The sequence below is a fragment of the Thermobia domestica genome, chromosome 7, assembly GCF_964235325.1.
Source record: "Thermobia domestica chromosome 7, izTheDome1.hap1.1, whole genome shotgun sequence".
Taxonomy (NCBI): Eukaryota; Metazoa; Arthropoda; class Insecta; order Zygentoma; family Lepismatidae; genus Thermobia; species Thermobia domestica.
This window is the reverse complement of record NC_137460.1, coordinates 50,240,753-50,264,623: the sequence shown is the minus strand read 5'-3', so window position 1 is coordinate 50,264,623 and position 23,871 is coordinate 50,240,753. Positions and strand designations below refer to the sequence as shown.

The 23,871-nt window shown below is 30.9% G+C and overlaps 1 protein-coding gene and 1 long non-coding RNA gene across 6 annotated transcripts in view; one reads left to right on the top strand and one right to left on the bottom strand.

Moving 5' to 3' along the window:
* The window catches only part of LOC145690077 (uncharacterized), a 29,767-nt gene extending 10,153 nt beyond the window's left edge, over positions 1–19,614 (top strand). Inside the window, exons 2-3 of the long non-coding RNA XR_014132168.1 lie at positions 7,528–7,643; positions 15,381–19,614. This is a non-coding gene — a long non-coding RNA (uncharacterized LOC145690077). The remainder of the gene's footprint in view (positions 1–7,527; positions 7,644–15,380) is intronic.
* The window catches only part of LOC145690075 (uncharacterized), a 307,925-nt gene that overhangs the window by 52,551 nt on the left and 231,503 nt on the right, over positions 1–23,871 (bottom strand). For 3 of the 5 annotated variants that reach the window (XM_081764598.1, XM_081764599.1, XM_081764600.1), the window contains 3 exons: positions 23,659–23,869; positions 19,635–19,797; positions 15,458–15,560 (listed from right to left, as the gene is read on the bottom strand). In XM_081764598.1, coding sequence (XP_081620724.1) covers positions 15,458–15,560; positions 19,635–19,797; positions 23,659–23,869 — 477 coding nt within the window. Of the gene's footprint in view, positions 1–10,708; positions 11,788–15,457; positions 15,561–19,634; positions 19,798–23,658; positions 23,870–23,871 lie in introns of those variants that run through there. The other 2 variants (XM_081764601.1, XM_081764602.1) reach the window with 2 other exon arrangements.

The following is a 23,871-nucleotide window of genomic DNA, read 5'->3' as shown; positions in this document are numbered from 1 at the left end:
ATGATTTAGAATCCGGGCCCTAAAAGGAAGAGGAACATTGTAATCAAATTACTGAATGTTGATTGTCTATAATTAAGTTTTCAATGCAGGACATCGTGATTACCTTTTCTACATATTTTGTTGCCACACATTATATTTTCTCCATGCTACCTACCTCGTAAATAATTTTAAAAAATCTAAGCATTCACCACTAAGCGATCAAAATATATAAACAAACTGGAATAGATAGGGGATAATTTTAAGAAATCATTTAATAGTTTATATTAGTATATCAGACACGAGATATTATAATTACAGAAACTTTATAATATCAACACATTATGTGTTACGTCAGTTTTCTTTAAAGAAAGATAAGTAAATTATTTTTAATAATCAGCTAATAAAACTAATTATACATTACAGCTGACTATTAATAATTATCACCAATATGTTAGAAACAGTTCTTTTATGCGGTAAAAATAAATTGAACAGAAATATTGTTTCGCTTTATTTTTTAATACTGTTTCTAAATTTTATTTCTATGAAAACAGCGTTTCTTTCAAAAAAAAGAGTAATGTATCGGTTTCTGTTTTCATCAGGAAGGAGTTTGATTTGACTTTTAAAATGAGATTCCTCTAAAAAAAAGAAATGAGTTTTGATAAACGTTTACATTTGTTAAGATATTGCAACTTTGAGTTGATTAAGTTCCTTTTAGCACTTTACTATAATCTTTTTTTTTTATCAACTAAGAGTAATTTTATTGCTGATAATTCACGAATATCTATCAACGAATGAAGCATTTGTAATTTAAATTAAGTAAGTATTACAGTAGAGTTCTGAAAACTCGGCCTAATGTGGACCAAAAGGTGGCCGAGTTTGTGTAAATGCCAAATTTCCGGGAATGGGGTTAAAAAGAATAAGTACGAGTGTTTCCTTAAAAAATACAGTACTGTACTTGTATATATTGCTTACTTGAGAATACAGCAAAGAATAAACTGCCCAATTACCCTTAAACAAAGGAAAATACATACTTTATGAAGGCATAGAGCCTTTACTATAGATGAAAATGAAAATTAATGAATACACACTGAACAATAATTTACATGATAAGACAGATCTCAGAAAAATACCCGGCAATGACCTTGAACGGGTCTGCCCGCGGGTTTTTTTTTTCGCCCTGCCAGGGTATGACCGAGTTATCCGGACTACCAGGTTATCAAGCGCCGAGTTATCGGGACTCCACTGTATATCTTTATATTTCTATTTTACGAGTATCATTTCATTGTTAGTTTCTATGTGCACTGAATGTTAGAAACTTTTTAAAAAAACTAAACTTCAATCAATCTTTGGATAAGTACATACCAAGATTCTTTTCATTGATATATATATATATATATATATATATATATATTAATCTACACAGTTTCTGTACAAAGGGAAGTAATGCGAATCAGACACTCTTACACGTACTTTCTTGTATTTTTCAGTGTTCATTAAATATTGCTATTCGTTAGATGCATTTCTTGTCAGGTAATATTTGTGAGTTGAGAAACAGAGTATTAAAAATCCATTTTTTTTTTGAATTAATGTTATTAATCTTTCCTAATAGTGATACATTCTACGAATAAAGTTCTTCGGTTCATTATTATGAATAAGAAATAATGGAAAATTTAATATCAAAAGCGACTGATAGTTTCTCCCTACAATTCTCTATATTATAAACTATGTCCTAATAGAAATAGTAAAAATTTAAAGAATTAGCATAATACATATTAATGTCCTAGAATATATAAAATTTACTTGCTGTCCAATACAATTTAATTAATTTAATCATACTTCTTTGTTTCTATATCTTTTTATCTAGGCTTATAGACTATATAAAATGTTTCAAAAAACACAACAAAACTTCAAAAATGACTCCTTGAAATGTATATAAGAAATAGTATTCTGAAGTACAATATATTATTAACCAATAACATGCAACTATAGTCACCCGGAATCGCCCAAAAATGTGAAATTGGTATTCTATCTTATTCAAAAGTAACTAGGGAATAAGAAACTATATATTTCAGATTCAATCTCAATATCTCTTACCCATGAAGAAGCATGTAGAGAAATCTGTAAGTAGTTATGAAAGATAACTATATACTGATTTCCTCTTCATTTGGAGTGTACGACTTACTCTGCAAATGTAATGACTTATTTTGGCATGGCAAAAAACGGAACAAAACTAAAAACCAGAACCAATGACTCCATTAGATATGTTAAAGGGGGAAAAAATACAATATATCAGATCTTTCTAAACATTTGGAAAAAATAGACCATAAACTCTCACAAGTCAGGATTCTACACTCTTCAAGAAATAACACAAGGAAGGAGTTTTTAGGTCAGTTTCACAAGTCAGTATTTTTCTCAACGTTATTCTGTTGTTCTGAAATGAAGAGGTGTGTCGAAATGGATTTTTATAACAGATTCCGAAAATGATTTTCAAAATTCCGTATCACGTAAATTTTTCTTTTTCACAAATCATGAAAATGTGAAAATTAAAAAAAAAAAGTGTTTAAAAGATGTTTTATTACACAAACCTAACATCCATCAATATATTCCAGTTGCACATTCTGTGACTTTTGAAAGAGATGTACGAAAACTTTAATTTTTTCTAGAAAATGTGCAGTAAAGCGCCATGAATTGTGTGCGCACGGGGATTTCAAGCTGATTGGAATATTGTTCGGCCAATAAGCAGCCTATATCGAATTTCCTTGCTTCTTATGTGAATGGGACTCCAGAGTAAAGACAGAATATTGGGTTCGGAAGTAGTGACCAGTCAGAAGTACCTTACCATTTGGCGAAGAAAACATTGTTTCAGTTCCACTGGTTGCTACCTCGAAAATACTATTGTCCCCGTAACATATAAAACCAGGTTTAATAAAGCAATTCGTGACAGTTTTAACCAGGGACAATACATAAATGCGAAAATCAATGGAGGACAATCTAGTCGAGAAAACAATGAGTGAGTTTAACTGCATTCAGAAATGTGGTACAAATCTTTTTTGGGGGGAACACGAAGGTTGCCAATTACACCATTTTAGTTGACGGTATGTTGGGATCCTATAAATTGCTTGGTTGCGACATGAGGGTCAAAATTCACTTCTTCACGCTCGTCTAAATGTCTTTCCAGACAATCTTGGTGATTTTATGGAAGAATGTGGCGAGCGTTTTCATCAAGTGATAGAAACGAGATACCAAGGAAAGTGGACTGTATATATAATGACTGACTTTTGTTGGATGTTGAAAAGAGACTGTATCGTTGAACACCGAAGAAAATCCAAGAAGAGAAAGTTTCAAGGGGAGTCTAGTGGTGAATGATAAGTATGTTTGTTTCGAAATAGATATATACGTTTATCTATTCCTTACAGACTCAATCCAACCTTCCAGAGCATATTTTTACACGTTAGAAACGTTGTCATATATCAATGTGATTAAAAGATTACATTTTCTTTCAACCGGAATAGATAGATGAATGATAGTATTGTGTAATAAAATATATTTTAAAGACTTTTTTTTTTTTTTTTCAAATTTCCACATTTTTATGATTTGAAAAAAATACACTTACGTGATTCGGAATTTTGAAGGTCATTTTCGGATTTTGCGGAGAAAATTCATTTCGGTAGACCTCTTCATTTTGAAAGAATAAACCTTGCATATTAGTATTTTCATTTTTAAAAATCGAAATCAAATTTTGATAAAGGAAATTTAAACAAATTATTGATATTATTTTTGGATAATTACTATGCAGAGAATAAAAATAAGTATTATAGTTAGAAACACTGAATATCTACTAGAATGAAGCATCCCTTAATGGACATCTCTCAATAGCAGTCGCCTCCATAATACGGACACATATATATTGTTGTAAGAGAGAACTATCACCTTTGTGGATGCGGATAATCTTTTACCCCCAACGTTTTAATAATTTCTTCATAACTGACAGGAATTGTTCTCAGTTTGTATATGTTTAGTATAGAAAGTGCTTTCTGCAATTTGAAAATGAATCTCCAGTTGATCTCTTCAACTGATACGACAGTTACAAGCAAACTTCATCAGAAACTAGTATCCGCATGAGTATATGGCAGATTAAATATTACAGTCTTTTTCCAAAGAAATTCATAAATTCTGAAGATTGGTTAGTTCTGCTACATTTTCAGTATTTAATGATAATGCTGCGTATTCTTATCGGGTTTCTTTTGCTTTTACTACAGTTAGTAAGTGAATTAAGAGACTTTTATAGAAGTATGATTTCTACTTAAGAAGAAGACATACCTATTATATTTAGCAGTATACGTTCAAATAAATATCCTCTAGCGATTTTTTTTTCTTAACCGAGGCAGATTTTCCTCCCATTCCTCCAATAATTTGAACAATGAGCGTATTATGTCGATAGTAGCATATATTTACATATACAACTAATGTGATTACTATATACTGCATACAATTACTGTATTAGTTGTGAGCAATTTTGTGTAACTTCTCTGTAAGGGACACCTCTCATTTACGGACAAATAATCATTTCTGAATGGTGTCGGTCATTTAGAGGATTCACTGTATCAACACCATGGTACAACATTCATTTATATTAAAACGTCTCAATGCTCAGAGTCTTTAGATTTACACTACGTTCCTTGTTTCTCGTGTGTAGAAGAGAAGGTGGATGACAGATAATATACGTATATAAATCAGTTTCTAAGTACGTGTGTACTGTTCTACTCAAGGTTTTAATATTATATTAAATTTATTATTACAGCAAAGTTTGTTGTTACAGTGAACTCAGGGCTCAGTAAGGGAAAATAAGGAAAGTCACACTGGTAATTTTTTTTTCACTTGAAACTAAAAGGAGAAAACCTTCTTAATATACTAAGTGTTGTTACAACACTTAATACATTAGATAACCTTTATTTCTTAGTTTCAAATGATAGAACTTAAATTTTTTACAGTGTGTCTTCCCTCACAAACAACCTCTGAGTGAATTGTACTGAATAACAATGAAATATACTATGTTACAGTGAAACATATTTGTGAGTTAATTTGTATTTCTATTTCTGTATTTTATAAATCAACAATATTTGGATAGTTTGAGATAAAGATACCAGAAATGATGTTCTGATTCATCTTTGACACGTATTGATAATGATTCAAGAGGTGATTATTTAGAAAATGCGTCTTGTTTGATTTTAGTATTTCGATTATTACAGTTTTTTTTTTTTTTAAATTTTGGTAAGACAATTAAATGGGATTGTAGGAAAGAGAATAAAAATTAAAAACAGCTTGATACCCTAGATACTATATATTCCCATATCCATATAATCTTTTTATTATTTCTTGATGTTAGGAATCTATTCCTGGAGTTTTGTTGTGTATTTTTGAAACACCCTATAATTTCACAAGCATTTTTTAAAAACATAAATTGAATAGTGCCAAAGTATTGTGGATCATATTTTATTTATTTGCAGAAACAATGGATTCGTCAGTTGCTCTTCAACCCTTTCATTGCTGCCAACTGCTATAAGTAGTGTCTGCACGGCTGCCAACTGATATACTTGAATTTGGTTCCACTTTTCAGTCAGTCTGTCGAATGATTAAGATTGATATCTTGTAAAAACAAAGCATATGGATTGCTGAATGATTAAGATCGATATCTTATAAAAACAAAGCAGATGGATTGCTGAATGATTAAGATTGATATCTTGTAAAAACAAAGCAGATGGGTTGCTGAATGATTAAGATCGATATCTTATAAAAACAAAGCAAATGGGTTGCTGAATGATTAAGATTGATATCTTGTAAAAACAAAGCAGATGGATTGCTGAATGATTAAGATTGATATCTTGTAAAAACAAAGTAGATGGGTTGCTGAATGATTAAGATTGATATCTCGTAAAAACAAAGCAGATGGATTGAGATGTGGCGCGGAATTCAATATAGTTTGTTGGCAACAATGAGAAAGTTAAACATAACATTTGTCTTCCTTACTGAAAAATAAGAGTGCTGTCGTTTACGAACTTACTTGTCGTTACACGAATTTAAAACAAAAGCACTTCTTCTTGAAATAGGTATCATCGTGTGCAAGGTTATTTCTGGGAAATCGACTAACACTACTTTGGCACCTTCATGCATTTATGGACGAATAGTTGTTGTGTTATGATACACTCAGGATAGGTATTAATTTACATTAAATATAATATTCTTTACTACAGTACTTTCCATATTTAAAGACATTTAAGAAATAATAAATTAGTTCACACATGATACCTATAATGAAATTAAGATATATATATTTTGTATTGATATAATTATTATAATTAGAAATCTGAAATTTTCTTTGGAAGCCATTATGAACTAAATTACCTTCGTGTGAGTGAAGTTATTAATATTATTTGCTAGTTTCAGTAAATGAGTTACGTTGCTTATAATGTAAATTTGTTCCTACTTTCCATTTATTATTACATTTCTTAACATTAACGTTTCATAAGAAATGGGAGTAATTAGTTTAAAGACTGTAACAGTTAGTACTTTTTATATAAAAAAAAAGGTAGTACGAAATTACGGTATCATAGGATAGGAAAATTTTATAATATAGAAAGATATTGTTTTAACATTACGTAAAAAGCAATCAGTTTAGAGCTTCTAAAGAACTACTTTCTGTCACTCAGTAAACACAAACAACAGGCTTAAGTGCATACGTATACATATTGAAGTTGCAATGATTACTTAAACAAAGACGCATGCAAAACAGAAGCTATGAAACAAGATCTAGGTCGTGCAACACTTAGTTCTAATCATGCATTGATGCAGGGTTTCCGTAAATAGATGATGACGGGAAAATGACAATAGATTATATATATATTTTTTGTAGTTGAATATCTATATCATTTGCTCTTCATACTATTAGTAGAAGTTGTAGTTATAAATATCTGTAAACTTTCTTTTTTCCAAACTTTTACTAAATGTTTGACAAAAATGTGATGGAATCTTGCAGACTTAATTTAAACTATTATATATTTGATCAAATTTTCAAAATATTTTCTGCACTTCTTTACTTTTCTGTATTTGACATATATATATATAGCTTCTATACGCAAGGTACTGGAAGAATCATTTCAAAATAATAAATTTCTGTGAAAAGAATTTTCCAGTACAAGCTTCAGTATTTCAAATACGTAACATTTGAGAGCTTATATTTTTGTTCATTTGTTTTTAGTTTCTAATTACATGTGTTTATATTAAACAATATTTTTTTTCCATCTTAGTGAACAAGCTCGCGCGATTAAAAAAAAAGAACAAAGATGAGAAAGAATTATTAAGTGTCTTCATTGGGATGTAAGAAAAAATCTTAAATGACAAATTTGTTCCGTATCTATACAATATCCACTTTCCAAAGGTTTTGTTAGTTATTATTTGTATTATATTATAATGTCTCCTGTTTCTGTATATATGATATGTACATTTTAATATTTTCATCTTTTTCTTTCTGAAAATGATGTTACGCTGAAGAACCTGTCGCCTTCCAGATTTCTTCTTTCGCCGAAGTAAACCAGCTTGTAGTTTCGTCCTCGTCACCAGATGGCTCTGAAATCGGAAGTTTGTATTTAAGGGTGTTACAAAAAAAGGTAAGTTTAGATTGTATTACTAAAAATGGATCTATCTATTGCTTTGTCTAGTTTAGTACAAAAAAACTATTTATTTGAAATGATTCTAAAGTATTTGACTGTTTTGTTTTTAGTAACATGGCTAATACATCTGTAAACTATTCATTTCTACTGACTATAACTTTTATTGACTAAAAAAAACTATTCATATGCTAATTTCTTAACGAAAAAAATCCTATACTTTTGCTAAAAGACTAATTTCTCTTCTATTGGCTTTCAAATTAAGTTTTCTTTCCGCTTTTTCAATATTTTAAACTATTTAGCACTAATGAAATAATTTCATTAAAGAAGTGACCAATGAAAATCATATTCATGCAAAAAATAACTGAAAAAATAAAATAAATAGTTCGAAAGAAAGTAGTATCAACCATTGCGTGCTAGATTTCTTTCCTTCTTGAACACTTAAAAACATATTTGTATAAAATATGCTCACCATTTGTTTGTTGTAAGAAGACAGTGTCTACAAAATTCCATGAAAATCTTCCAGGCTGACTCATATTCTGATTTAGTCTGTTCTTCTTCTTGTTTAAAGTAAGCCAATGCCTTCTGGTATATTATTTAAAACATATTTCGCTCATAAATATAAAATATATTAATATACCTTGCTACGGTAATTTCTATAATTCAATAAAATACTTCTGAATTTATGTTCCAAAGTGCTCTTTGAATACTCTCACATTTTACATAGGTATATACATGGTATTTCAAAACAACACCGACAACATTTGAGAGGTGATTCCTGACACCAAGATAAGAGAAAATGTATAGACCAACCTGGCTGTACAAATGCTTCCTTTCGGAATTATAGGCTGCCGAAAACATGAAAAAAATGAAATTTAAAGGTCCATAACTCCAAAATTATGGGACCTATCATAGTCGGGTCAAGACTTCATTTAGGAACTAATATGTGCCCTATCCAAAAATCCATGTTTCAGGATCCTATGGTACTCACGCAACAATTTTTATAGAGGAAGTTCGGTTACGGGCATATAATTTGAAGTACTCACCAACTACCTCCATAAAAATTGTTGCGGAAGTACCGCAGGATTCTGAAACATGAATATTTGGATAGGGCACATACTAGTTCCTAAGAGAAGTCTTGACCCACTACGGTAGGTCCCATAGTTTTAAAGGTATGGATCTTTAAAGTTCATTTTTTCATGTTTTCGGCAGCCTATAACTCCGAAAGGAAGAATTTGTGCACCCAGGTTAGTCTATACTTTTTGTCTTATCTTGGTGTCAGGAATCACCTCCCAAACGTTGTCGGTATTGTTTTGAAACATCGTGTATATATACATATTCATTGCTATCTCTAATTAACTATTTTGCGACATTAAATGTATTTTCTTATTTAAAAGCAAGGTTTCTCAAATATATACAAAATTAATAGTTCTCAGGTAGCATTCCGTGAAGGAATCGTTAAAAGATCACCATATTTTTGAATGTTATTTCATATTATGGTTCATGAAGTTTATAAGATCTTCTTTTGTGTATTTGTTGTTGGTTTTCCTCTATACAGAAGCATTTTTTTTAAATAATAGAACCATTTGTGTGCCTTTGCCAAGAATTGTGGATCTCTTTTAACCCGTAGATAATGTCGTATATTTAACAATCTCGTTAACGTAATATTGACGCTGTGTTATTGATCCAATATATTGTTTTCCATACTGTTTTTAAACTGTATTCTACTATTGTTAATTTGAGAACAGAATATTCAAGATTTTGTTTTCTTCAATTGCTACATTTTGAATTGAAGTTTGAAGTAAATTTAATGACGGGAACAAAATAATACAAATGATTTGTATTATTGGTCTCAAGTTGAATTCATGAAATATTTAGCGAAAGATTCATGCTTTTCTTTAAAAAAAAAGTTTATTATATTAGTCTCCTCGTTTGGTTGTTACATTATAATATAATTCTACGAAATACACAAGAATTTAATAATTTATTTAACAAGTCTAAGTATAATTATCCTTGAAATGAAGTCTACGCAAATTGATTTTTATTATTAGTTTGATTTTGAATTTAAGATTTAATTATAATTTCCTGTATCCAAGGATAAAATAGTTTAGTGTAATAGGGATTCTTTTAGAGAAACTAATTTAATATATATATATATATATATATATATATATATATATATATATATAAAAGATTACATTTGTGTTAACAAGCAATTTTAATTCTACATAATATTTCGCCCAGATTTCTGGAGAAAAATTAAATTTGTCCATTGAAACCTAGGGTTAAGCCTAAATTGATGCAAAAAAACGAAATCTTTCTGTTTAACGGCCCAGATTATGCTCTTTAGACTAAGAATGACGATGATTAGGGCAAGTGAATGACGATAGAAGAATTGGCGGGATGGGAGTGTGGAAGGAAACGGGAATACCCCGAGGAAACCCACGGACACGATAAGGCTTGTATGTCCACCACAAACTTATTTGACCGGGGATCGAGTCTGGAACCCGCACACCAGAGATAAGCGCTCTGTCACTGAGCCACATTGCTCCCCTAAATTCACTCAAACAGTCTAAAGATATGTGCGAACTAGCAGTATATACTGATAAGCTTAATTAATTCACAAAGCCTTGGCATCTATGCGAAATATTAGTATATATTAAGCTTAAATTCACTCAAAGTCTAAAGTTTTGGGACAAATATCAGCACATATTAATAAGATTAAATTCGCCAGGAAATCCGTAAGATCTAGGCAAAATATAATGTTTTAATATAAACTATTTTTACTTCGTTGTATAGTAAGTCCGTAAAATATAGTGGATGTAATAATAATTAGGAAAGTATTGCACTTTTTAGATTATGGTATAAAATTAATAATCTGGAATTTAACAATATTCAGGGTCTAACTATACAAATAAATACTGTTCATAATCTCGGATCCACATGTCTGCTAAGCTTTAGAATACTTATATATATATAAGCATGCACATTTTTCAAAGCACAAATTTTGCATTAGCGCTTTATTGTGATAAGGTATGAGTGAACTGGGTTAGAATTTAAAAGGCAGATTTAAACACAAAAATGACGAATTTATTTTCTAATTGAAAAGGTACAACACTGAACACAAGTTTGTAATACATTTGCGTATACAAAACGCGTTATTTTTTAAAAACCACATAGTGGTACACCATATCGCATTATGAATATGTATATATAATATTCTTCGTTTAAGAATAGAAGAATGATTTTATAAACACTTTCACTGCACTAATTAAAAAAAATCTGGGGGCTTTATTTCTACACATAAATGCATCACAAGACACAAGGGGAAAAATAATAATAAAATTGAAAAATATAAGCGTTTTATCTTCTTAGATTATTTTACAGTTATTCATATCTTGTACTGATTGTTCCTTTGATGTTGGGATTGATTATGTTTCACCATTCTTCCTCATCTTTGAGAATACACAAATTACTTTATTTCAAAATATTGTCACTTTGATTTCAAGAAGTAAAATTGTTCATTTATTGGTACAGTTGAAGAAAAATTTAAGAAAAGTATAAGCTCCCATCTGGTAAATGAAAAGAAAAACGATTTAAAATGATATATATATAGTAATCTAGTCATGTACATTCTCATAACATAGTTTTGCTTTGCAAAATCATTATATTTAACATTATTGCTGGTTTCAATTATATATATGTATTGGAATCGTCTCTATCAAAGATCTATTTTGCAGCTTTCGTACATCAAAAAAAGCTATCCATTCTTTAATAATGAGTATTTCATTTTAAGTACCGTTAATAAATCAAGTCTTGAGAAATATGTACATAAAGAAATTAGCGATCTCAATAGTAGTCTTTATTATATGGTGTATGTCCATATTTGTGTGTATGTGGATCTAGATCTTCTAATAACAAGATAAAATGAACTATTAACTAAGACACTACTAGTCATGTCACACATTTCTAATGTTGGAGGGGGTGATATTTTAAAACATTTCTTTTCATCTATGCTTTTCTATTTATTTATTTTTCTTTAAATTTTGACTCACTGAATCAAAAGTACCTTATAAAATTGCGTTTGAAAAGAAGCGCTGGATACTGAAGAGCAGGGCCGAAAGGTTCCAGTGGATACACTTTTCTGAAATAAATGTAAAACTTAAATGTTCAGTTCATTTATTTTCTTTTTTTTTTCTTTCTTCCTGCTGGGTAAACGAATAGGTTTAGGTAGTAGCTAGGTGAATTAAAAAATTGCTTCAGACGGAGTATTGGTTTTAAAGAACAATCTTAAAGTATTATGTTTTTTTTTTTCTAATTGTTTCACTATAAAGTCCTCACAGTAAAAAAAGAAACTATATATATATTGTGTAGATCTAAGGCTTGTATAAGTTGTGAATATTAAATAATAATATTGATAATAATAAAATTAAGAAATTGTAAAGAATAGTTTTGGGTACTTAGTGAGAAATTTTGGCAAATGCAAATAATGCTGTATACCTTTAAAGAAACAAGAAACTTATTAATGGAATAGTGAAGACTTATCTATTGAATAGTAAATAGTTTTTTCTGAATTGGAAAAGTAGAAAGCGTCTCAGAAGTCATTCCGTCAGGGAAAAACTCGATTAAATAATAAGCAATCAAAGATTTGTAGTGGATCTATATCTAATTGAGTTTATTACCATCAATTATTTTTGTTCTTCATTTTTAAATATATTATTATGTACGTCTCTCCATAAACATTGTTTCTTATGTTCTTATATTCCTAATTTTCCAAAATATGCTATACAATAAGGACAAGGGAGAGAGATGTTGAGCAAAGAAGCAGTAGTGTTTGATAACTGAGCACACGGTGCACTATGAATATACAGAGGTAGTTTTTTTTTTTTTTTGAAAGAAAATAACACTAGTTTCGAGGACTATTAATTGACTATTTATACAGTACATCTATGATCTTCTGTCGGAAAGATGCTGAAAAATGTCACATTCAAAATATAACGTAGACTACAGTGAAATTTTGTTTGTTTTGAAACATTCGGCTACTACATGAGAAAGAATAATGATTACAAGGAATCCACTTTTTTTTTTCGTATTTTAATTCCTTCTCAATAACTAGCAAGAATAGAAAGTGACAGCTGATATATGAAAATAGTTAAGAGTACGATAAAAAATATTTTTCCTTTTTGAAAATATGCTGCGATATGTTATATACATAATTTTATATATATATATATATATATATATATTTATATTTTTGTTTTGCTGAAACTCATTGTAAAATATGTTAAAAGTATCTTTTTATTTATGTTTTGCAATATATATATATATACGAATGGATATGGGTGACTGCTATTAGTTCTTGTAGCTGCGGTCAATGTTAACACTGATATTGATGATTAATCAATGTTAACAAGAGATTTTGATAATAAATACTGAAAATCTTGTTGGTGTATAGAAGAAAAATAAATATCTTTATTTCAGGTGTATATAAAAAGTAGCTTTAGTCATGAACTTTTAATTCTTTTGTTATTTTTCTCAAAAATAGAATATTTATATCCTCAGTCTGGGGGAAAAAGTGTAAGACAGCGAAGAGAAAGAGGGATAAATTTTTAGAAAACTTAGTGCATAATATTTATTCTATTCATCAATTTTTAATTCATTTATTTAGCTATGTGTTCAATGAAATTCTTTACGTATGCGTTTTTGAGTATTTTGTTAAGATAAATGTAAGATCACATTGATGTTATGTCATTTAAGAATGCACAAGGAATGTCGTACCCCAGAAAATTTGCATTAGCCTGTGTAAAATCTACATATTCCTTTAATACAACTTGTTGAAGCTCATTTTGGAATATTAACAGATTGGAGAGTGAAATTTCTTGTAATTTGAAAAGATAAATATTCTCAACAGAACAGAGCAATTAAAAAAACTGAAGATTTACTATCAATAAAAGAAATCTTATCTTCTGCATCTGTGTTTGCGAGCAAAACCAAATTTAGTAGAGTTTTAAAAAAAAGTTTTCGAATCAGTGATAGCATGTCTTGGGCGTCTTTATAATAGTTTATATGCACGTGGAAATTTGAAATTTAAAAAGTAATATTTTTACGATGATTTTCTTCGTTAAATTGAATCCTTACAAAAAATTTTGACTTCTCCTGATTTACGTAGAACAAATTTAGAAAATAACGCCCTAAAAATAATTTTACTACTTTAATTAAGAATACTCGTATTATGTATATTAAAAGTACACTTGATTATAGTTCTGAACAAACAAACAAAAAATGAAGATATTAGCAGAAGTACTAAAGATCCCGAGAATATGTTCGAACTTAGATCAACTAAAACTTACTGATTGATTCTTAATTGCAATACTTTTGTACGAAAGGGAAGATTAAAACTTTTATGAAGCTAAATACTATTTTCTTTGATTCTGAGTAAAAATATAGTTTGTATAATTAAAATTTCAAGCTAAAAACATTTCAAAACTTTAATTTGAATTTTTAAGCGTCTATTCGTACATACATATACTCTGATTGCAGTTGAAAATATAAAATAGTTTTAAAATGTTGGTTATTAGGGAATTGTTTGATCTTATTATATGTACGGTAAACTTCTAAACGTATTGACAATATCATCGTTCTTCAGTTGATACTCATCACGTTGACAAGCAATAAATCTATAAAATGTTTCTAATTAGGTACCATATAGCCTTTCCATTCTATTTTGAACTATATAAATAATATAACGGAAAAGATTTTCGACTATCAAAATGTACAATTTATAAGGTTAGTATAATTTACTAAATCAATCAATTATTTATAATATGGAATGCAATAAGACGTTTCGGATGAACTCTTTATATTTGTTCCCTAATCTGTTTTTCTTTTTGTTTTTACAAAAATAATAAAGTACGATTTTAGAGTTACCAAATCTCGTAACTTATTTCGTGGATTGCATTTTGTCCTTCATGTGGCATTCCTTTGTAATCTTAAATAAAGCTTAAGCTAGATAAAACTGAAAATACATTCCTTTCTAATTGTAAATGAAAATGAGTTTTTCATATGATTGCAATTAATGATCCAATTTTTTTTTTTTTAAACAAAGACAAATATGCTAAACAAGTAAGTATTTTTGTTGTGTTTATTTCAGAAGTCAACAGGAACTATTGTAGTTCTTATTCAATTAATTGTATGAAGAAAAAAAAAAGTATTTTGCAGTTTTTAAAACGCCTACATCCTAATTTCTTACTGAAAGTTTAGCGTTTAGAAGTCAATGTACTTGTACCTACAGACAGAATTTCTGTAACGTGTAGTGTTCAACTGCTTTTAGTTTTTTCTTCTTGTTCTTTTTTTTTTTTTTCAAAATTGAACACATTTCTTTGTGCAATTATTAATTTTATCTTGTGAAAACTAATACAGTTCGTACTATGAATAGAGATGATATGGAATGTGACAGGGGTGTACATTTAACAAAGAGAACATGAAGAATACGTGTGATTTTACGAAAAGGCACATACATTGAACGCAGCCAGAGAAGAATAGAGAGAGATGATAATGATAATGATATTTGAAGGGAGAAGTTTAAAAAAAACTATTCGTAGATGTTATTGCTCTTCCAGTGAGTTAACATGAGGAAAAAAATAAAATAAATAAAAACAACAACATTATAGTATCTTATATCTGTTGGATAACAAGATAACTTTTATAGAGTCTTTGTCTTTTTTTTTTTTCTGTTAGCAGGTAACAAAAGTAAAGCGGCTTATCTGTGATGAAGCAAATGACTGCTAGGGCAATGGATTTTCTTGTGGACGCACCTGTCGGCGAAGCGACGGGGAATCCAGGGTCATCGTGGAAGGGGGATCTGGAGAATCCACCGGACTTGGAGTTGGAGTTCCTCGCGTTGTATTGAGATATATTCTGGAAAAATAAAGATAAACGAAAAAGAAATATCACAAGCGGTTATATCCAAAGTATGGTACAAGGTACTTGAACGATTTTACACTAAATGCCGATCAGTTACATAAAATTGTGACTAAAAAACTAAAGAAAAAATCAAAAATGTTATTTTTTCCTTTTTTGTCTTTTTCAATTTAAATGAATACTACTATTGCAATTAAGAAACTTAAAAATGATTGTCTAGAACCATTTAAAAAATCTTGGGGACAAATTTCATGAAATTATTGTAAAGAAATATAAAACTTCAACATCGTGAAAAGTTCGATTCTACTCTTTGACCTAAACTTGAACTCGAAGAAAATAAAATTAAAAACAGATTAATAAATAATTAAAACACTTATAATAATTATCTTCGTTGTATTTATTATTTCCTAAATTTTAATTTCTATTTTCTGTACTCTTTTTTTCTTCTTTCACGGATCAATTCATATTGTATCATTTGTCGTAATAATCTTTCTCTCACTACAAATTTTATATTCATTTGCGATTTTAATATATTCTTGTTCACAGTGAAACACCAAGCTGTCACTTGATAAATTGTAAGGTTTATGTAACCATGAATAAATGTGTTGAATATGACACTGTGAGAATATCTCTTAATATGCGAAAACGTTGATTGGTTTTCAGTTAGTCCTAATTCATATCTTTAAACATTGTATCGTTTGTATCATTGTAATATTAATGAGTTTGTATTTCATATGCTTCACATATATATCGGATGTTCTAAAAATGGTGCCTACGAACAACAGAGCCCTATTGTTCAAGTCAAAATAAAGCGAAAATCCTATATAATGGTATATCCTTCAAAGCTTCCTTCAATAGCTATAGGGAATCAAAATTTCACTATGTGGCAACGTTGCAGATTAACTTGAAACCATTAGCATTGCTCTACGAATCCATCAAGCAGTTACATCGATTGTTAGTTACGCTAAAAAGTGGCGCTAGTGTCAACATCTATCGACTTTAACTGCCATCTGGAAAGAATCGATGTAACTACTTGATGGATTGTTATATTTTGTCTGTGGTTCTTTATCTGCGACGTTGCCACATAGTGCAATTCGCATCTCCAGACGAGGACCCAAAAGGTATACAACTATATATATTTTTCGCTGTATTTTGTCTTGTAAAATAGTGCTCTGTAGTCCGTGGCGACATTTTTAGAACACCTGATATATAATAGGTTGCTGTGAATAAAATGTCCGCTCCAGGTGCCCCTTTTCCAGAGGCCAAACAAATTAAAACTTCAATACTAGGTTAATCAAAATAGTCTCCATCTGCAATAACATTTTTTGCCATTGTTCAGCCAACAATTGGATTCTCTGACGAAAGAAGTCTGAAGTCCGTTATGCTAAGAATTCATTAACTGCAATGTACAGTCATGTCCAGAATGATTGCCGCATATCTATAACTGTCTTGTTGTGGGAATATAATTTGATAATGATTTTGCAAGGTACTTTTAATACTATGTAAATTAGAATGAGTAAAACAAAATGTTAAATGGACAAGAAAGATTTTTTGGTTATATTGAGCTTATTTACTGCTTTTTTGACATGAAATTTACCACATACATGTCTTTGCTGATTATACACATACTAACAGTATAAAAAATACCGGGCAAAACCGTTATCAGATTATATTCCTACAACAATATATTTATAGATATGCGACAATCATTTTGGACATGAGTGTACATGTTGATCCACCCGATCATCAGGAAAGATTTTTCGTTCAAATAAGTAACCGAGATCTTGGAAGAGGTGGTAGTTATAGGAGATATATCAGGGGAATACAGTGGGTGAGGAAGAACATCATACAGCAACTCATGGAGAGCTTGCACCGTCTTTTGTGTGATATATGGGCAAGCATTGTCAAGTAACATGAATGTACCATGCCTGTTGACCATTGGCAAATGTTTACGAGCAAAGTTTCGGTGCATTTCATGGAGTTTAGCACTGTAATGTTCTGCATTGATGGTTTCACCTTGCCTAAGAAAGACATGATCATACAAGTAACAACAACCCAAGTTGGGTTTGGAAGTCTTTCTGGATGTTGATCACGATCAAACCACTGTCCTGATCGTTTACGATTGTCATAGCAGACTCATTTTTCATCTGACATGACAATCTCACTCAGGAAACTTTCCTTACACTCAGAGAACTGCACATTTCTTGGCGGCGATTCATGTCGTTCGGTGTCACCTCATGTGGCACCCATGAATACAACTTTTTCACCTCCACACAACAGTTTTGTTGGCTGGTGTCAACTCATGTGGCATCCATGAATTCAACTTTTTCACCTCCAGACAATGCTTTTGTTGGCAGGTGTCAACTCATGTGGCATCCGTGAGTCCAACTTTTAAGCCTCCAGACAACGCTTTTGTTGGCCGGTGTCAACTCATGTGATACCCATGAATCCGACTTTTTCACTTCCAGACAACGCTTTTGTTGGCCGGTGCCAACTCATGTGGTACCCATGAGTACAACTTTTTCATCTCCGGACAACGCTTTTGTTGGCCGGTATCAACTCATGTGGCATCTACAAATCCAACTTTTTCACCTCCAGACATTGCTTTTGTTGGCCGGTATCAATTCATGAGACATCCATGAGTCCAACTTTTTTCATCTCCAGACAACACTTTTGTTGACCGATGACAGCTCATGTGACACCAATGAGTTCAACTTTTTCACCTTACCGATTTTACGGAGTCACCGAACGCCAGTAGTACGATGTGTACCTAACTCGTTTGCAATGGCATGAATACTTTTCCCAGGTTCCGCTTCCAAAGAGTTCCTGAGGAACTCATCCGAACGTAATGTTAGTCGGTGTCCACGGGGCTCATTTTGCAACGCTGTGTCACCGGAATTAAATTTGACAAATCAACAGTGAATGGTGCGTTCATTCACCATTCTCAGCCCAAATGCATTGCTATTTTTTATTTATTTATTTACTTATGTATTTATTGCGTATTACTGTGCAGAATGTCCCAGTTAGAATTTGTAAGGAGTAATTGTGTGTTCTCCATTATCTACTTTTATACAACCGTGTTCAACAACACGCTCACTCCTGACTGTCTACATATACCCCAACCTATTTGCTGGACGTGTACAGAGTTTGTGACGTTAGACATGTGATTTTAGTCCATCCCTGTATTGTGTTGTTGTTGAGGTGAGTTCCCCATAGACGTTAAAGTGCACATTTCATTTGTACCAACTTATTATAAAATATTACATTGTATTTTTCTTTATTTCATTCCAACTAATTTATTCTTTACTACTTTTTTAAAGTTATTCTACGATGGGGTACTACAATCTCTCTCTCTTTTTCTCTCTTAGAAAAAAAGGTTCCATTTTGTCTCACAAGTTCTACAATACGCAGAAGGTAGAATTATGTGTTTCTTGTAGAACTATTGTTTTAAATATAATATTGTAATCTCTTCATAGGAGGATCTTTTGTTCAATAACGCATTATATCACGGTATTTTATTTTCAACACAGGTTAATAAATTCCTGAAGTCCATAGTGCATAATGCATATGGCTTACAGTATTTTCTCAATAAAGTCAAGTGATTCAAATAAAATATTTTTTTAAAGGTTTAAGCTGAAGTTTATGATATTACAACGAGAAGTTTCTGGAGTCTATGGGAAAACTTTATAATACTTTTTTTATGCTTGGAAAGAATTCGTATAAATGCAATCTGTTACTTATGTAGGAATGATAGAGAATACATTTATAACTGGTTTGGTCTTAATTCTTAGCTCAAGCGTATTAAGTCCAGAGCTCGAATTTCAAATCAAGAGTGAATATTTTTGTTTAGTTTAAAAATATAAGGATATTGAAGTGAAACTTTACATACAAACCATAAAAGAATATCTATCGTTTCATTCTTATTATTACTTTAACGTGAGAGATTTTAGAAAATATAAAAATAAATAACTTAAGTCGATCGTAAACAAAGAATGAGGTATATAAAATGAATTGTTTAAAACGTAATAATATATTAGTAAAATTATTACCGACAAATACTTTGATACTTACATTTGCCGTTGCAGTAAATTTTGCCAAACGGCTTTCAATTCTGGCGTAGGAGCTCTCAACGCGACGCTCCGCCGTCGATTTTTTCTAGGCGTTCGACTTAATTCAGGCGTACCACCAGGTACTGTACCTGAGCCTGCATCTAACAGTAGTCGGAATTCCGTTGCTGGAAAAAGAGTGGAAACTGACTATTAAAATCATGTTATAAACGTCACAACAGCGACCAAAGAAAAAAACATTAGGCATTATTGCATATATTGTTCGTATTTTAACTTTCATTTTTAAAGATAATATGTTTCAGTGAATACAAACTATTCGTACTTTGGGTTCAAGAATATTGTATATGGCTGAAAGAGACAGATTCAACGTTCTTTAAAAAAGTGCTATCGACGTGATTTTTGTGGAGTAAAAGAACTGTGAATGTTTGGTAATGTGCTGTTTGATAAGATACTGGTGCTACTGCAGAAGATTGCGGTGCAAGACATTATATTTACGGAACATATCCAAGTCGCTGGATTGAACATGCAACAGACTAGAACATTCGTACCTAAACAGATGAATACCAGGGAGCCTTAGTCTCAAGTCGTGTAATTTCTTTTTGTGGCATTTGTGAAAAAAACAAAAAACAAAGTTTTCTCGTCCTCTTTCTGATTATTTAGATGACACGGAACAACGTTACCACAAAAATTACGACAACTGTCGATGTAGATATGTTACATTGTGTTTGGAATGAGTTAGATATGTATCGTGCGATAGACGGGGTACATATTTTATTTATTTATTCATTTAAAGAAAGAAGAAAATTTAATATATTGGGTGTATCCAATATATTAAAGCATATACATACAAAATTAAACATACTAAATTATAAAATAACAATATACAAAATATTAATGGAATAAAAGAATAAGAAATTAACTGCTAAGGAAATTGACAAATCAAATTTCCTACTTGTATTATATATGCTATAACTTCTTTAAAGGAAATCCGACTTCCTAGATTCCCTTTATTAATAGAGCTTAACGTACCTGGCATTCAGAGATGACAGGGCTTCGGACTTTCAGAAGTCATGTCCATCTTCTGGTGTTAGGTAGATTAATTCAATGCACTTATTTTTATATTGCGAGAATTTTTTGTATTTCTCAAGCAAATAATAAAGAAAAGATAGAAAATGGCTCGCATAAGCAAATGCATGTGTGTGAGCCTGATTCTCGTATTTTATTTATATATTTGTTTTCTTACCATAACATATAAGGTTTATAATTCTTACTTTTAGTTAACAATATCTTTTAAATACTTCCTGATTATTTAACTACTGTAAAATTAACCTTTTATATACTTTGAAGTTACTTTCCTCTTTGATCCGGAGTGGGAGTTCATTATTTGATCTTCAGAGTTCTGTAATATGTTTGATAATGAGTTATAGATTTACTCGTTGCTTTAATTTCTAAAGTTTTGTGTGTCACATTTCTGGTTATGTATAGATGTTTTATTTCGTCCCATTTGTTTCTATTCTTTTTAACATATATTAATACCTTCCGCAAATATAGTTTTGAAAGTGGTGACAATGAAAATTGGTCATAGAGTATATCTAGTCTACTGTCAAGTCCTTTTTTAAAACATATTCTTACAATATTATTTTGCTAAATCATCAAAGTTTTTAAATGAGTAGGGTAAGTAGCACCCCAAATTAATATACCATATGTAAGTATATTATGTATTTATAAGAGCATAATATACAGTACGTAATATTTTTATGTTTACAATGTATCGTAATTGAACAAATTTATATAATAATTTTCTTAATATTGTGGCGATGTGTGTAATGTGAGAAAAGCAGATACAATAGATCTCAAAACTAACCTGAAGAGTTACTTTATCGAGCAGTATAAAGTGGCTGTGTATAATGATAAGAAAGAAAAATAGACTGTTTAATACATACATTTCTTTTGTAGTGACCCCGTACTCTAGGTTTACTTAGTTGATAAATTATTGTGTATAAAATGCTTGATAGTTATAAAATGATCGATAACAACGTTTTACCAGTTCCGAATGGATTATGTAATACGAAATTGCTATACATTCTAATAGTATAGAATTTTTGATAATTGTCTTATTACGTACATGTTTCTAATTTTTTCATTGCTTTATTTATAAACGGGCTGTCATACTTTTGGATTGAAATATAATTGTTGGATCTGTTAAGAATGTGACAAAGTTAAGACAAAGAGACTATTTAGTTACTGGCGCATAACTAAAAAGGGTAAAAAGGGCAAATAAATATGCTTAATTGGTAAAGAAATGTATACACAGGTACTGGCGTAAGAGTGATTTTTTCGTAAACTGAAGCAAAGAGAAAAAAGAACAAACAGCCGAACGACACTGCTGCGAGGGAATCCTAGGTAAACCTTCCAACAGTTATGTTATTGATCCTTTATATATTATAATAATACTCAGTGGCGTATTTAGGGGGGGCTTCCGGGCTTAAGCCCCCCCGAAATCTTACTTACTATAGTAAAGTATATGAAATATCTTGCAGATTTTTCACATTTTCAGGCAAAGCCCCCCCCCCGAAAGTTAGCAAAGCCCCTCCCGAAACAAAATCGTAAATACGCCACTGATAATACTACTGAATCGCATTGCCTTAATATTCACAGTTGATTCACTTTATGTATCGTACGTGATTGCAAATTTTGATTAATAAAAGTTCTATAATCAACGAATATTTTCCCAAAGAGACCAACAGAAAGACCTGTATTTTGCAGAGATCAATTTTACCATTTAAGCTACATATTGAGATAAATAATATAATTAAAAATATCAAGTATATATTAACATAACGAATTAATAGAATGAAAATTTTGCTTATTTTAAAACATCATTGGAACTTTTTATAAAAAGGGAACTTAAATGATGGTTTGTAGTGAACATAAGCTCAATCTACAGATATTTCCTAGAAATCCAATAAATGTAATAATATAAGGTTATTCGTAAGTTCAGCGTCACAAAAGCATAAATCGAAATTATCTAATTGTAAGTTTTATAAACATTATAAATGGCTTAATTCTACAAGATGAATCTAAAAGTCGTTTTAATGCATGGGAGGTGAATCTACTCATAGAAACAAGAAAATAATCCAACAAACGTTTCCTCAGAATCTCTTAGTTTCAGGATTACAGACTGCTGAAAGCGTGGGAAAATGAACTTTGGAGGTGAATATCTTCCAAATACTAGCCACTGAGCTGAGACGGCATGTTATCCTCTTAAACTTGTCGTCTGCTTTATCCAAAAATGCATGATTCACAATCTTTCAGTGGCGGTGCAAGAGATACCTCCACAGAAGTGATGAATTTTCTGAATATCCGCTTAAGAAAGATGGGTCCGATTCGTGACGTATAAAACGACATCCCTGCAAGTAAATAAAATTCGTTGACAGAACATCGATATCTTGAACAGAATAAAGATGGCGAAGGGCATTTGGTGTGTTGCATAACTACAATATCTAATGAATGTAGTGGATAACTGAAATTAAATAAAATCTTCACTGCTTGAACGCAATACCGCAGGGTGCATCCGAAGAGAACAGGCACGTCAGCAACGGTGGGTATACGCGTATGCGAGGGTAGTGAAAACAAGTTGGTTTTGGCAAGTGTCTTGTTATGGTTTTATACTAGTAGCACTCCACTTGAAAACATAAGTACATTTTCTGTACACTTTGCAGAAATACACCACCTGGAAAATAGTATCAAATACAGTCATCTTTCATATGCACTCACTTATTTTATTTGTCGTAAAGCACTTGTAAAGACTTTACACTAGTACTCCTACACTTGTAAACCTAAAATACAGCTGTATTACTTTGTATTTAATTCTATCACCTGCAGAAATTTGTTCTTTATAAATATATCCTTCCATGCAAAGTATTAAATTTTATCTGTAAATCTTTCAAAATATGTGGTGTGCCAAAAGTAAAGCAACACCAAATAAGTATATATATTTTATATATATAAAATTTACTTTAACCTACCTTTTTTTCTGATATTAAAGAAGGCCTGAGTAACGGACAATAGTTGAAGGGGCTCTTCGGTAACAAACACAACACGATCCCGACTGACTTTAGCGAAGAGCAGGAGATCAGTGAAGAGAAGAGCCCAGTACGGTCGAACTGTTCTTCCATCCACTCTGCTGAGGTCACCACCGAAGATCCATTGGCGCCCTGGAGAACTTAGGACAAAGGGCT